Source organism: Pinus tabuliformis, chromosome 7 (genome assembly GCF_031772625.1).
Source record: "Pinus tabuliformis cultivar Carrire ecotype Pingquan chromosome 7, CPIR1, whole genome shotgun sequence".
NCBI classification, from domain to species: domain Eukaryota; kingdom Viridiplantae; phylum Streptophyta; class Pinopsida; order Pinales; family Pinaceae; genus Pinus; species Pinus tabuliformis.
The window spans coordinates 1119351380-1119368064 of record NC_142293.1 but is presented as its reverse complement, the minus strand read 5'-3'; the positions used below and the strand labels follow the sequence as shown (position 1 = coordinate 1119368064).

General features: G+C 35.8%; 1 protein-coding gene across 4 annotated transcripts in view; it reads left to right on the top strand.

Annotated features, from left to right (window-relative positions):
* Positions 1–11013: 11013 nt before the first annotated feature.
* GSH2 (glutathione synthetase 2) overlaps positions 11014–16685 on the top strand; it is a 165014-nt gene continuing 159342 nt past the window's right edge. Inside the window, exons 1-2 of one of the 4 annotated variants that reach the window (XM_089459450.1) lie at positions 11014–11126; positions 11350–11388. Coding sequence is in view for 1 of the 4 variants with exons in the window: in XM_089459448.1 (XP_089315574.1) it covers positions 14081–14326 (246 nt within the window). In the remaining 3 variants the exon portion in view is untranslated. Of the gene's footprint in view, positions 11227–11349; positions 11389–12644; positions 12669–13983; positions 14327–16685 lie in introns of those variants that run through there. The other 3 variants (XM_089459449.1, XM_089459451.1, XM_089459448.1) reach the window with 3 other exon arrangements.

Here is a 16685-nt window from a genome sequence, read left to right as displayed (position 1 = left end):
CTGTTGTTGATGGGTGCAATAGTTCTGTGGTTCCTGAAAGTGGAGCAGAAAATCTAGTGGTCTCTGGAGAGAAGACCATGCTATGGCATCAAAGGCTTGGACATATTGGAGAGAAGGGCCTTTGAATACTTCATGGTAAAGGTATGGTAGAAGGTATGAGTAATAGCTCTCTGGATTTTGATTTCTATGAAAATTGTGTATATGGGAAGCAGAATCGGGTGAGTTTCCCCTCTGGTGGTAAGAGGGCGAAACAGATATTAAATCTTATGCACACTGATGTGTTTGGACCTATCAAGGTTCCATCACTGGGTAAAGCTGTGTACTATGTATCATTTATAGATGACCTCTCAAGGAATATATTTCCTTAAGAAGAAATCTGAAGTCTTTGACAGGTTTAAAGAATTTAAGGCTCTGGTGGAAAACTAGATAGAGAAGAAGATAAAGGCGCTGAGGAAAAATAACGGTGGAGAGTTTTGCAGTAAGGAATTTGAAGAATTCTATAAGAAGTGTGGTATAGCAAGAAAGAAGACTACTCCATATACACCTCAGCAAAATGGAGTTGCAGAAAGAATGAACAAGACGTTGATGGAAAGCGCAAGAAGCATGCTCAGTGGTGCCGGGTCCGGATAGGAATTATGGGCAGAGGTGGTGGAGACAGCATGTTACCTGGTCAACAGATCACCTTCATCAGCATTGGAGGATAAGACTCCACAAGAGGTATGGACTGGTAAGAAACCCTCTCTTTCACATCTAAGGGTACTTGGATGTGATGCATATGTACATGTTCCAAAGGAGAAACGAACCAAGTTAGATAGTAAATCTAAAAATTGCATCTTTATTGGGTATAAGGATGGTTTAAAGGGTTATAAGCTTTGGAACCCAGTAACAAGGAAGGTTGTGTACAACCAAGATGTGGTGTTAAAAGAGGTGAAAGATGTTATTAAACATGAAGTCCAACCAAAGGAACCTGAGAAGATAGAGTTTGAGCTAAAGGAGGAAGAATCAGACTCTACAACAGAGGAGAAATCAGAATATGAAGAGCCAGAAACTCCGAGTGTGAGAAGATCAGTTCAAGAAAGAAGGTAGCCAGAAAGGTATTGTCCATCTGGTTTCTGTTCAAATTTTTCTTTATCTATTACTGATGATGATCCCAAAACTGTGAAGGAATCAGTAGATCAGAGGATGGAAAACTTTGGAAAGAGGCCATGGTTGATGAAATGACATCTTTGCACAAAAATGAGGCTTGGGATCTAGTGGAGTTGTCGGCTGGAAGGAAACCCATTAGCAACAAATGGGTGTTCAAGAAGAAGACAAATGTAGAAGGAAAGGTGGAGAAATACAAAGCTTGGTTGGTAGCAAAAGGTTATTCCCAGGTGCCAGGAATTGATTTTGGTGATATTTTTTCTCCTGTTTCCAAGGTAACTTCTATTAGATTACTTTTATCTATTACTGTTGCTTTTGATTTTGAGGTAGAATAGATGGATATTAAGACAACATTTCTTCATGGGGATTTGGAAGAGGAGATCTACATGAAGCAACCTGAAGGCTTTGCGGTGAAGGGTAAGAAATAACTAGTATGCAAGTTAAAGAAGTCTCTGTATGGGTTAAACAGTCACCAAGGATGTGGTATCATAGATTTGATACATTTATACAGGGACTTGGCTTCACCAGAAGCAAAGCAGATCACTGTGTGTATTTTAAATTAATTGGTGACCATGTTATTTATTTGGTCTTGTATGTGGACGATATGTTGCTGGTTGGAAATGACAAAGAAATTATCCAGGATTTGAAGACCCAATTGTCCTCCAAATTCGACATGAAAGATCTTGGTGCTGCAAACTATATTTTGGGCATGGAAATTAAAAGAGATCGGGCAAAGAGGAAGCTATGGTTAAACCAAAGGAAGTATGTCGAGATAATACTACAGAGGTTTAATATGCAAGATAGTAAACCGGTGAAGGTTCCTATTCCTGTAGGTGTGAGGTTATCTACTGAACAGTGTCCCAAGACACAAGAAGAGGAAGAGGACATGTCCCGTGTTCCATATGCAAGTGCAGTCGATGGCCTGATGTATGCAATGGTCTGTACTAGACCAGACATTGCACATGCAGTGGGAGTATTGAGCAGGTATATGTCAAAACCAGGGAAGGAGCACTGGATAGCAGTGAAGCGGTTTTTCAGGGATTTGCGTGGCACTAGTGATTATGGTTTGTGCTACCAAGGAAGACCAGGATTGGATAGAGTGTTGCATATTCGTGGCTTTGTTGAAGCAGACTGGGCTGGAGATCTGGATCAGAGAAGATCTACAAGTGGGTATGTGTTTAACCTATTTGGAGGTGCAGTCAGTTGGATGAGTAAGAAACAATCTGTAGTGGCACTATCAACTACAGAGGCAGAATACATGGCAGCCACTCATGTAAGCAAGGAAGCAGTTTGGTTGCAGAGATTGTGTTCAAGTATGGGGTTAGTACAGGGAGCTATAAGGATAGACTGTGACAGCCAAAGTGCAATTTTCTTGGCAAAGAACCATGCAGATCATTCAAAGACAAAGCATATTGATGTTCAATATCACTTTGTGAGGGACATGATAGAAGACAAAAAGGTGTCGCTGGTAAAGGTGGACATTTTGAAGAATACTGCAGATGCATTGACAAAATCTGTGAGCTCTGAGAAGTTCTCTTGGTGTAGAGAAACAATGGCCGTTGCAGGGCCGGATAAATGACTAAGATCTCTTGTGGCCCCCTATGGAAAGAAAACAACAAGTGGGATAATGCTGGGTTGTGTTATATTTTTTCCACGACTAGCCCACGTAGTTAACCGGGGGTTAGAAGGGGGCCGGAGCCCCCCCTTCGTTGTGCCGATTGCGTAGCGGGGGGAGTCACAGGGGGTTTGAGGGGTGCAGGTAACCCCACTCTATGGGGTTTGCAGCGCCCCAGAAAATTTTGGTTTTGGACCCTATGTTAGGTTGGGCAGACCTACCTATGGTTTTGTGCATGATTTTCACACATGGTTTTGGACGCGATGGTTTTCGGTCCATGGTTTTGGATGTGATGGTTTTTGGTCCATAGTATTGGATGCTTCGACATGTATAAATATGTATTGTAACATTGAAAGGAACATAATGAAAAAACAAACTGGTAGTCCCGATTCTGGGATCCAGGGGAAAATCTTTGTGTATATGTGTTTTATGTGTTATGCTCTCGCATTGTTTATTTTATGTGTTTTAGAATTCATATGCAGGTAATTTCTATACGGGGTTAAAACCTACAAGCCCCCAACTAAAATTAGTGATTGTTCATAGAGTAAACCAGTACAAAACAAGTGATTCTAAAAATACTCCCTTTCTAAATAGGTGCCACAACAATTTACGAGGATAACAGGATTGTCCCAGTCCCTAAGGTGGCCTTCCATAATAACGACAACCATGGAAGAGTAAGGACAAAGGGACATGTCCATAGTGTTCCAAAGGACAACAAGACCCCTTGAACGACCCTCAACATCCACCAAACATATACCCCAATTAGGGAAAATTTGGTAGGGGGTTTCCGTGGCTTTAACAATGAAGACCATGGTTTCCGAGAAAAAAGATGATCGAAGGATGATGTAAAGACACTAAACAACAGAGGGCCATAATTTTGGGAGACCCCAAATTCCCCTAATGTTTAGTGACATTAAAAAAATGGGGAGGAATGAGTTGATGGTTGCATTGCTCCAGGGGCCTTGGAAGATTCAGATAATTTCAGTGTCTCCACAAAAAAGATCACTCTAAGAGAGATTCTTGAGCACAATATTTTTTATTTGGTCTCTTTTTACACACAGTGACATTACTAAAGTTGGATAGAAGGTTTTATTGTATGGGTGCATTGGACATCGAGGACACATAGGAAGGGATGACAACAAGGTTTAATGTCAAAAAATAAGAAGGGTGCAGGGAGCAACTTGATGACGGATAGACCCCCTCCTTTGGACCAACATGCATAGTCGAAAATTGTTGTGAGACCCCATATATGGACTTGTGAGGGGACCCGAGGATGAGGCTTTGTTTTTTAGAAAATTAAAAGTAAAAAGGGAGGATCTTAGTGTTCTAGGAGAGCAAAAAATAGGGTTTGTGTAGAGGGGTTGAGAAGATTTAGAGGAAGGATGGAGGGGGGGATAAAAGGGGAGTAAATAGGAGATGTGCTACAAGGAATTGAACCGATATCAAATGTAGGCTTAGAACCAAAAATTGCAAGTCAGTCCAATAGTAAAATATCATCAGGTGTGAGAGATTGTAATGATAACATCCAACAGTGTTGACGAAACCCCAACAAAGGAAGGAGGAACACATGAACCCTCGTTGGGATTTGAATAAAATCACCTCAATCCAGAAGCACAATGTCCTCAACTGCCAGTTTTAGTGAAGATGAGACACTTTCTGCTTCCCTAGGAGCTTCCTTAGAAGAAAAAACACAAGTGTTTGGCTCATTTTCAAGGAGTTCCAATTGGGAGCCCACAACATCTCCATTCGAATCTGACCCCCCAGATTTTGGACTTAAGGGGGTCCATCGAAGCTTCTTCACCATCGAACCACCACCCCAAAGATCTTCATTAGAGATACACAAAATGCGTGGAGGCAAGAGTGAAACCCCTATACCTAGACGAGGTTTTGCAGAAACCCTACCCACCAAACTACATGTTGCATTGAGATGGCATGTTTGATGACAAACAATGCATATTAAAGAGTCTTTCCAAAAGTTCAATCACTAAATGAAGGATACATCTCAAAAAATGTTATCCATTTTAGGCGATAGACCCTTTTCTATGTCAATTTCCACTAGCACCCATGGGATCTGTTTTTCATAACCAACCAAGGACCTGTCATCAAAGTAAATACACTTTCCAATGGCATTTGCCCCCTTAGTGACAATTTTCCGCGACCAAAGATCCAAAGGAAACCCTACCAAATTAACCCACTTATAATGAGATTTGGGTTTCTCAATGAGGGGGTTAACCCTTATTGCCATCTCTGCAGCCATAAAAACCCTCACTTCATAACCCAAGCACGCTACAAAATTGTTTGCAAGTCACCTTCATCTAAGAAATGGAAATGAATCCAATTATTTATCAGAAGATTGAAAGTGGGGCAGTAACCTATTAACGACTTCTAATGAGTAGTGAGCCAGGTGAGCATATGAAACCTCAACATAGATATGTAATGAACTTTACCCATGAGGGTGCAAACAAAGAGACTCGTGACCCTGGTATACTCAATGTAACCACCAATAGAGAGTAATGGTTTGACAAAGTTGGGAGACTAAACCTTTTGGTAGTGGTAGAGACCATTATGGGATAAACTTGCATGTGGATTCGAAAAGGAGGGAGTTCCCGAGACTAAGCTATCCACACCTCCACCTGTTGATTCCAAATCGCTTATTAGTCCCCCCAAAGCAAATTCCAGGGAAATCGACAACATACTAGAGGAAAACAATAAACCCAAATCGATAGAAACAAAAAATCCGTTAGAAGATGCCATAAAGACAGGGGACAAGGCTCCTAGAGCTATAGAACCATTAATGAAAACATATCCTGGTCAACGCCAAGGAACCTACCATGGAAAAACTCACTAATTAAATTAAAAATAATTATATCATCTCAAAAAAACAAAAAGGAGTATACTCAATTCCTTGCTCTTGTGGCAAAGTATATATAGGTGAAACAGGGAGATCCTTTGGCATTAGGCTAAAAGAGCATATTAATGGCACTTCAAGAAATAGGTCAGAAAAATCTGGGCTAGCTGAGCATGCTTGTTCCTCCTCACATTATATTTGCATGGAACAAGTAAAATTAATTCATAAAGAAGACCATTATTTAAAAAGAAGAGTAAAAGAAGCAATTGAAATCGAAAAATCCTCCAATAATATGAATAGAGACGACGAACTAAAGTTAAGTGACACCTGAAAACCCCTATTAAATAAATTAAAAAAGCAATAAACATAATAATTAATAAATTTATAATAATAATAATAATAATAATAAATTAATAAATAATAATAATAATAAATAAATAATAGATTTATTTTATTTGAAATTTAAATAACAAATTATATATATATATATATAAATAAACAATAATATAATAAAATTATAACCAAATAAAGAAACAATAATAATATATAATAAATACATATCTAAATAAATACGTATTTATTAATTTATTTTTATTTATTTATAATAAATAAATAAAAATAAATTAATAAATAATAATAATAATAATAATAAATAAATAAATAATAGATTTATTTTATTTGGAATTTAAATAATAAATTATATATATATATATATATATATATATATATATAAATAAACAATAATATAATAAAATTATAACTAAATAAATAAATTATAATAAATACCTATCTAAACAAATAGGTACTTATTAAAAATAATAATAAATAAACAATAATACAATAAAATTATAACCAAATATAGAAATAATAATAATATATAATAAATATAATAAACACCTATCTAAATCAATAGGTATTTATTAATTAATTAATTTATAATAAACAAATAAAAATAAATTAATAAATAATAATAATAATAAATAAATAAATTAATAAATAACAATAATAAATAAATAATAATGTATAAATAGGTACTTATTAAAAATAATAATAAATAAATAATAAGGTACTTATTAAAAATAATAATAAATATATAATAGAGTTATTTTATTTGAAATTTAAATAATAAATTATATATATAAATAAACAATAATATAATAAAATTATAACTAAATAAATAAATAATAATAAATACTTATCTAAATAAATAAATTAAATAAGTATTAATTAATTTACCATTTATAAGCCGACTACTAATGAAGACAACAACAATATTTTTCAAATAACTATTAATAAGCTCCGTAATTTTCACGCTCTCTCTTCTCAAAAACAAATCTCATTGCCCTGATGATGGACTCACTAAGCTAGTCCGAATCTTTGGTTTCAACACTGTTCACAGGTTTTTCCTCAAAATAAAAAATTATTCCTTCCTCGAGGTAACATTTAAATGAAAAGTAACACAATTATCATCGAGAATAACATATAATAACTTCAAAATAACCTAATTGAATTTAAACTTATAACCTGATGGTTGCAAAACTCCTGTGTGTTGACGATTATTTGAAGTTAGCAGAAAAAAGCAAAGGGTATAGGGGAATACTAGTTTTAGTGAAAGAAAAAGAAGGAAGTCACATCCAGTTAATGAAAGAAGATGCAAATAAACAATATTTATGGTTCAAAATATTAGAGAATGATAATCACATAAGAATTGTAGCATGCTATTTTGCCCCTCAAGTCTCAAAAACTTACAAAAACAAGGGACTAAACAACAAGGATCTGTATGCAACTTTAAAGCAAGATATTGTCGCGTACTCTCAACAGGGAGAAGTTCTTTTAGTGGGAGATTTCAATGCTAGAACAACAAATCAACAAGCTAGTATTCTTTGTTGCAAAGAGGATCACAATCCTATTTGGCTCACTGAAGAGGAGAATCCCCAATGGGTGAGGTGTTCAGAAGATGACAAAGTTAGCAATCATTTTGGAGAGGAGTTGCTTACACTGTGTGGTGATTTCAATTTAATTATTTGCAATGGTCTAGAGGGACGGAAAAGGTGTGGGAAATTCACTTGCAACACATACAATGGGGCAAGTGTCGTTGACTATGTGATTTATTCACAAAGCTTGATAGAAAAGATATACAAAGTTAAGATTGGATAGCATATTTGGGACTTAAAATCAGACCATAACCCAATTTATATAAAGTTATCATGGTTAGAAGAAAGGCAACATAGGAGGAAAACCCAATGCTCTCAGCAATCACTATCAAGGGGCAAAATTATTCTAACACAAGAAAATTGTGCTATCTTCAAGACATTGTTAGAGAGATTAATTCAAAAGGAGAAAATTGGTTTAAAAAAATTCAACAATCATGAGTTAACAAATATAATTCAAAGTGCACTTGAGAAGTGCAAAAGAGCAAAAAATAGGAAATCAAAATCAAATTGTTTTCCTGTAAATGCTTGGTTTGATGAGAAATGCAAAATAGTAAGGAGAACCTTGAAAAAGGCAGGCAAGGAGAAGATGAATGTAAAGTTATATAAGCACATACTAAAAAGGAAAAAAGATGACTTCATGCAAACAAGGTGAGAAGAGTTAATATATCTAGGCAAGAATAACCCAAATCTTTTCTGGAAGGAACTTCAACTAGGGAAGAAGAAAATCGAAAATAATATTACAACCAATCAATGGTTTGAATATGGAAGACATCTCTATGAGAAAGAATTAGAGGCGAAGCCTCCCCATAGGATTAATACAACTACAAAGCTCTTCATGTCACAGGAGGTGGAGATTGGAATTAAGAAGCTGAAAACAGGAAAGGCAAAGGGCTTGGTTGAACTTCAAGTAGAGTATCTAAAATGGGGAATGAACACTCTACATCGCACATCATGGAAATATTCAACAACACCATTCAACAAGGATTCCTAAGAGGCTAGACAACTAGCCTAACAATACCCTTTTTTAAAAGTGGAGACATTAATAATCCTTCCAATTATAAAACCATTATGATCAATCCTTTGTTTGCAAAGCTTTTCGGCAACATGGTAGAAAATAGAATCAGTAAGTGGGCAAAAGTAAAAGAAAAGAGGGCAAAAGGGCAAGCGAGTTTTAGGTCGAAGCCTTCACAGTGGATCATGGTATCATGTTGAGACACATTATTGAAAAGGTTTGGGAGGATAAAGAAGAAGTATTCTGCTGCTTTGTTGACTTCAAAAGGGCATTTGACACAGTCCCTAGAGATAAGTTGTGGTGTAGAATGGAAGAACTTGAAATTCCTTTGCATTATAGGGTATTTCAGAAAGCTTTAGAAGTGACATTGGAGTCAAGCAAGGTTGCCCTCTATCCCCTACTCTTTTTGGTTTATATATTGATAAATTGGAAGAGTGGGTAAATCTGCAAGGAGGAGATGGTGTTCGGTTGGGGGAGTTTGTGATAAAGCTTCTTTTATATGCTAATGATCTTGTATTGATTTCTAAATCGACCCATGGATTGCAGATGCACATATATGCCCTTGAGCATTTTTATAGAGCAGTGGGGATGCAAATGAATACTAGTAAGACCAAAATAATGATTTTTTCTAATAAAAGGAAGCAGAGCCAACATACGTTCTTCTTTGGAGGCAACATTCTTGAGGAAGTAAATGAGTACAAGTACCTCAGGATTGATTTCAACAACAAACTTAATTGGGAGGACTACAAAAAGAAATAATTTTAAGAGGCTGGAAAGCATTATATGCTCTTCAAAACAGATCTATGGGATTGGAAAACGATTAAAGTGCTTTTTGGACTCCTAGTTTGTCCAGTGATGTTATATGGGTGCGAATTGTGGGCTAGCAGCACCCCCGTCTCAAAATGGAAACAAATTGAGAAAATCCATAAACTTGATCATGAGCAAGTTCAAAATAAAAAGTTTGGTACCTTATGAGATAATGTTGAGTGAAACAGGAGCAACTCCCATTGAAGCAATTGGTATGGTGCAACTCATAAGATATCTAAAAAGAATTGAGCAAATGGTAGATGGCCTAATGTTATCTTCAATGAAAGCACACGTGAAAGAAAGAAAACATTGATGAGACAAAACTACACATGGATGCAAAAATATAATATCTACCTCAATGCTTGTCCCACAAATAACAAGGAGCTAAAAAATTTTGTTATAGAGAAATTTCGTAAACGGGTATGGGGAAAAGAGTTGGCTAGAAAGAAGAAGCACAACATGGAGGAATTAAACCATACATATGATCAACAACAAAAAGAGCTCATTAGAGCTAACATTCCATGAAGGGCAAAGGTTCTTATTGCTCGATTAAGAACCAACACGCATCAACTTTAGTGTGAAACAAGATGGTGGAAAAGGCCTAAAGAAGCATGGGAAGAACAGGTGTTTGCATTTTGCATCTCTAGGGTAGTGGAATCGGAAAAACATTTCATTTTGGAATGTGATACATTCAAAGACATCAGAGAAAGTTATGGGAATATGTTAGAATCGGTTTCTTGGCATACAAGCCTGTGAAGAACAGGTGTGTACATTTTGCATGTCTAGGGTAGTGGAATCGGAAAAACATTAGAAAAAATTATGGGAATATGTTAGAATCAATTTATTGACATTGTCTTTAAAATATCATTTCATTTCATTTCTATAACCCTTCATTAACAACACGTAATTTAGCAATTAAATAAATTTTTAAAAATAAATAATAAAAAAATTGACAAATTATTCTACCCAACCCACTTTAATTTTTATTTTTGGAATCTTAAAAAAACTTGTAATATTAAAAACAATTACCTATTCCCACTTGAAATGTACTTAAAAAAACTTATAATATTAAAAACAATTACCTATTCCCACTTGAAAATTAAAAACAATTACCTATTCCCACTTGAAAAGTACTTTAACATCTTTCTTTAGTCGTCAAACATGAACTCCAAGTATTAATAAAGATAGAGCGACCAAATTACATTGAATATCCAAGTCACCGTATTTTGAGGGTACTGCCAAGACACCAGCATCGTTCGGCCACTCAGGTTCTATACTTCTCGGGAAGAAAACAGCTGTCCCACCCGGATGGATTAAAAAAGGGCTTTTCACATGATCCGTCCGCCACCATGTTTTGGAAACTGCTTCACATCCAGTTTCTCAGGATTGGTTCTCCATGATGTTTTTCATTGCAGTTGTCTATAACGCGATTTTTTGAAAGTTTTTTTGGCGGGTTTTTCCGGTCGAAATCCGGCAGGAATTTATTGGAATCTCAAGTTTGATAGCTAGTTTACAATGAAAGCGTCCTAAGGGTTTTTCAGGTGCTGAATCCAAATATGCAGTTAAAAAACCATTTTAACTACAACAAATCAAGATTTAACCTCAATTTCTTCCACCGGATTCACCGAAATTTCCAAAAAAACGCATTATAAACAACTCCTTTTCCATTATCCTTATCGATTTCTTTATAGCGCTTTATCTCGATTGTGTGCGTCTTGCTGTGAAATCGACACCACACATAAATTAATGCACTTTGATCTCTGAAATGTACCCTTCTTTCCTTCTGAGCAAGGGGGTGGTTTGTAAATGTACGCTGAAATACAATAGGCCAGGATCGAACCCCCTGGCGATAGGACTGTAGACACAGGTTTCGTGTTTAAACTTCTATGTGGCCTCTACAGGTTTCGTGTTTAAACTTCTATGTGGCAATGGTCAGACGTTTTTAATTTCAATTCTGTGCTTATGATTTTATGTTTGTGTTTGTTTGTAGGTGATCAAAAAATTCCCGCCACTGAGATTTTATTAACAGGTGCGCTTGCAAGTTCTTCATTGTAATCCTCTCGCATTTCGTTATTTATACTTATCAGCTAGGCACAGGAGTTGTTATTAGTCGTTCCATTTATTGCTTTTTGTTTAGTCGCTGTTAATTATCATTTCCAAGAAATTCTGATTCTTCATCAGCAGCAGAATAATCCATTGTTGGATTTCTTAGTTTGCTGCTGAGATGGTTCCATAAAAATCTTGGTTTCATTGATTTTTCTGCAATGAATGTACAAAGTATTTTTCAATGTTTCTCATGCAGTTTCGATTTGTGCATCTCTCGCTTGATCGCTCCAAAGTTTAGGGTTTTCTATTCTGGTTTAGGGTGTTTTGAATATTTTATCACAACAAGCAATCTTTTATCATCATTTCAGTACTTGTGAATTGCAGCTATTTGGCCTTCGCAGCTTCCACAGATATTATAAATGAAATAAGTGGAGGTTTCTAATTTTATTATGATCGGCATAAAGATTGTGATGGTCGCTTACGCTGTTGGATTGAAGCTTTCGCCTCCCTGAAACAGCATATTGCGAATATCATTATTAACCCTAGAGCTACCGCCGTTACATCACACATCAATATCTAGCCAAATTTTATATTTTATACCTGTACACAAATTTTATATTTTATATCTGTACACACGCGTTCGCTGAAACGTTAGAACAACTATCCCGACGATCAGAGTGATTCAATCCTCCTAGTTTGCCATATATGTCGCATTCTGTGATGGAGAGAGAAAATGAAAATGAAGAGTGAGCTTTGCATATGGCGGTTGAGGTTAGATAGCGGTTTTCCATATTTGAGGAGGACAAGACGCGATGAGGGGCAATTAGTTCATAGCGGTTGAGGTTCTGCCGAACTTTCCACCTGCTTGCTGTTTAATGAAAACTTTGTTTGCTTAAAATTTCTTCACCTCATTCCTTCTTGAACTTGTTTGCCGAAACAAATTTTTGGTTAATGGATATTCTTCATTTATCAACTTTAAACGCTTCGATTTTACATATATAGGCACCACCCAATTCCGAATTATATTACACAATTCTGAAGCCAAACTGCAAAGAGGTCTGAAAAAATATGGTAAAGAAACCGCCCTTGCAATTTCAAAGTTCCTTTTGAATTTTCTATTGTTAAACATTGGTATCAGATACATGTTCCCATTATAAACCCTGATACGTGTGATGTTAATGAAATGAACTTTTCAGGTCGAAGTTTTGCGAAAAAAAATTCCACGGATCGGCCTTTGGTAGAAAACGGGGTTGTTAAAAACAGGTTTCCTTCAGCAATTTGATGCTTTCTTGTGAATCAATGGGAGATCCGATGTGGATGCCACGATCGAAACTTTCCTAGTGCTATCTTTGAAATTAAAGTTTATATTATGGACAGTAATGGATTCCCCGCGTTTGCTAGAGTTAACAGTCATGGATTCCCCGCGTTTATTGACTCACTAAGTTAACAGTAGGATATTATGAGGAAATTCTGTATATATATAATTTAATAGAATAAAAAATAAAAATATATAATTTTAATGGTATAATTTAAATATATAATATAAATATAATATGATTGATATATAATATCGCCGTAGTCTTTAATGCGACTTTTTGAAAGCCTTTCCGGCGATTTTTTCCGGTGAAAATCCGGCAGTAATTTATTGAAATCCAAGTTTGATAACTAGTTTCTGCACAATGAAAGCGTCCCAGGGGTTTTCCAGGGTGCTGAATCCGAATATGCAGTTAAAAAACCATTTTAACTGCAACAAATCATGATTTCATCTCAATTTCTTCCGCCGGATTCCGTCACCGGAATCTCAAAAAGTCGCATTATAAAATTAATTATTTATAAAACAAATATATATTATAATTTTATTTTACTGGTTATTGTTTTAAAATTATATTTTTATTTTAATATAAAATTGTAAATGTATTTTATAAGCATATATAACAGAGTTAATTATTAAAATTTTTCTACATACTTTAATGGTTTGTTAGTAATTATATACATATTATTATATATGGGTTATAATTATATTAATAGGTTAAATTGTGAAAAAAACATAATATCTTTTTATTATTATTTTATAAGTTTAATTAACAATATCAGATAATAAAAGATAATAAGATAAGTTTGATGTGTATTTTGTAAAGGGAAAAATATTTTATTTTGGAATGTGGTGCTTTCAAAAAACCACTACACACCATTGCACAGTTATAGAATATGTTAGAATAAATCCTTTTGACATTGTGTTTTTAAGAAGAAACTGCCACCACATAATACATGCATAATACATAATTATGGCAATATGTTAGTATAGGTCTTTCGCAATTGTGTTTTTGAAAAAACCTGTTAATAGATTGAACTCAAGGAAAAAACTATTAATAAGTTAAGCTAACTCATCAGTTTAATAAGAAAATGACCCAATTACAAAAATTAAAAACAAAAAGACTAAAATCCCATGCTATTTTTAATGTCCTGAAAATTAAATCATCATTCATTCATAATGGTTTGGAACATGGTGTACTGCTTAAATTTGAAAAAAGCACAGCGATACCAGCGTTTCGTTGAAATTACCAATTCACCGTGGTATATTTTTTTAAATATCTCAAGAGCATCCAACACCATGTCGCTGAGCCCGTCCATCCTTCGCTAGCGAACCCTTCGTCTTGTTTTGCAAGGTTATTATTATGACTATTACCGCTGCCATGTATTCCGTTTCGATTATTCATGATTGTGGTCAGTATCGAAGGGGACCTCGAAATCCAAGTGCTCCACATGTAAACGAGCGACGGTTGCATCATTCTTGTGGTCGGTTTTTGCAATTTTTGAACCCTTTTGAAGGTTTGAGCGGATACCGGGCGGATCCTAGGTGGATCCGAATCCGCACACGATCTGGGGATCCGCGGTTCCATATCCCAGGGTGGACGGATCAGGTAAGTCGTAATGAAAAAATGCACTAAACATTTCGTGTGATGTGTATTTGTTGCACTTCTGATGTGGAAAACATACGGTGTTTGCTTTCAGTAGTATAGGTATGATTCAAATGTATACGTGAAGAAGGGAAACTGCTGACACCGTTTAGGTCTTTGACTGGTTTGTTGTTTATGTAGAATGAGTTTTGAGTCGGGTATTTGGGATTTCGTATATAAAATAATTAGTATGGTTGTTAAAGCGGCCCAGCATTAGCAAAATTGTCTGCGAAATTTAAAGGGATGAGGTAATTCAGAAGGACCGAACAAAATGAGTAGGCAGAGCACGGGAACGAGACTGGAAACCAGCCCCCAGGTACAAGGAACCCGGGTACAAGGAACACATTGTAGAGAAAGGTTCCCTAAAGAGCCATTCCCCTTATCCTTCTCCTCGGCCTTTTATAGAACTTGAACCAACAACTTCGCGTCGATTGTGAATATTTCCCGAGGAACTATTCCCCATCCTACTCTTTGGTCCTTTGCGGAACTTGAAACAACAATCGTGCGCCAACCATCAACTTTATATTAAATCCGAGAAGTCTCACGGATTGATGAGAGGGAGGTCGGACGGATGGACGTAATTAGTTGCTCCAGACTTTTGAGTGATAATCTAATGGTATATTAAAATTTGTTTATTATAATTTAGGTTATGTACGCTTATGCCCAGTTTCTTGGTTTGTTTATGAGTGTATATGAAAGGAGAGGAGTGTCAAATACAAGACGTGGATATGGCAAAGTGTGCATAGTGAATATAGCGTTTCTTTACTTCACATGGAGCCACCTTTGTGGGCTACTTCCCGCGCAATAAACTCAATTATAGTGGTCATCAAATGCATATTTTAGGTAAATGTTTAATCAAACTGAGATCGATAGATTTATCAATAATCATTTGTAGCATTATCAAAACAATTCTTACATCACATCTGAAACCTTTTCTTAAAAGAAAGCTTCTCCGTGTTAGCTGTATTTATATGTGCCCTTTTACAACAAAATTTAGTACCCACAAAGTGTAAAGAACGAAGCTAAACGATGCTAGTCTTGAGTAACTCAGGAATGCATGTTACCACAATGGCTCTTCCTCTCTCTTTTCGTTTACTTTCCTCCAACTCAAAGGGGTCTTCCCTAAGGATAAGATTATCAAGGCAATCGAGTGGGGCCTCGAGGTGAAAGTCAAGAATATGCCTTGATAAACCAAAGTTGTTGTAGGGATGGTATGTGGTAGTGGAAATGGAAAAGGGGGCATGGAAAGGGAATTAAAAGGAAATGAGGGGAATAAGGAAATGGGAGTAACTTTCAATCTAAGGGCTAATCGAGTTATGAAACATTGAATGAAGGAAAGAACCAATGTGTTACAATCTACTACTTTGAGTTAGGCTATATGGTTTAAAGGGGTTAGTTTACCACATTCAACCATTGGATGAAAGAACTTATTTGATGCATTTATCACTTGGGTGTGTACTTTTCTTTTTCCGGATTATGAAGTTTGGGGGAAACCTTTGAGTACTTCCCCTCATTTTGAGGATGGTACCAAGGGTAAATCCTAAAATCTTCAGGGCATATGGCTGGTCAACAACAAGGCTCCAAACCATTACAACAATATATTGGTTATGAGTTCAACATGTCACTTGCAAGAATTGAACCTAGGTGGGGAGGATAGCAATCATTCCTCGCAATCACTCGAGATAAACCCAATTGTCACTCAGGTGTGTACATAAGGTAAAAGGAATCAGCGTAATGTAATTTGCCCCAAAGTATTTGTTGAAAATATGCTATAGAATCAAGGCTTGGAGGGCTAAGGATGCTACTCATCAATACAAATGCAACGGAGCTGCTTTATGGCTGGAATATATTTCCAAATCTACAACGTAAGTGATAAAAGAAAGGGGAACAAGTGCAGAATTAAAACAACAAACAAGAGGGAGGACCTCCTCACATTGCCTATTTCTAAATGGATATTGAATTCATTTTTAAGACTTCACATAAGTACGATAACCAATTTTTTTATAATGAATAAACACCAATTGAGAAACATTACATAACCATAGAACAAAGTAGATCAATGCCTAAATGCTTCACTAATCTTAAAAGCTTTGGTACACAAGCAAAGCCCAACACCATTTCCAAGCTCTTACAATTTCTTTTATTTCTTTCACTTCTTCACAATCCTATAATTCCCAAAATCCGTTTTGAAATAGATAAAAACTCCTCTTTAAATTGTGTGAGTTAAATCTCTCATACAATAAAATATTAAGGGTTAAGAACACATGTTTCCTCCTAAGAAGTCATAAGTTCAATCTACAAGGGGGTAGAGTATGTACACCTC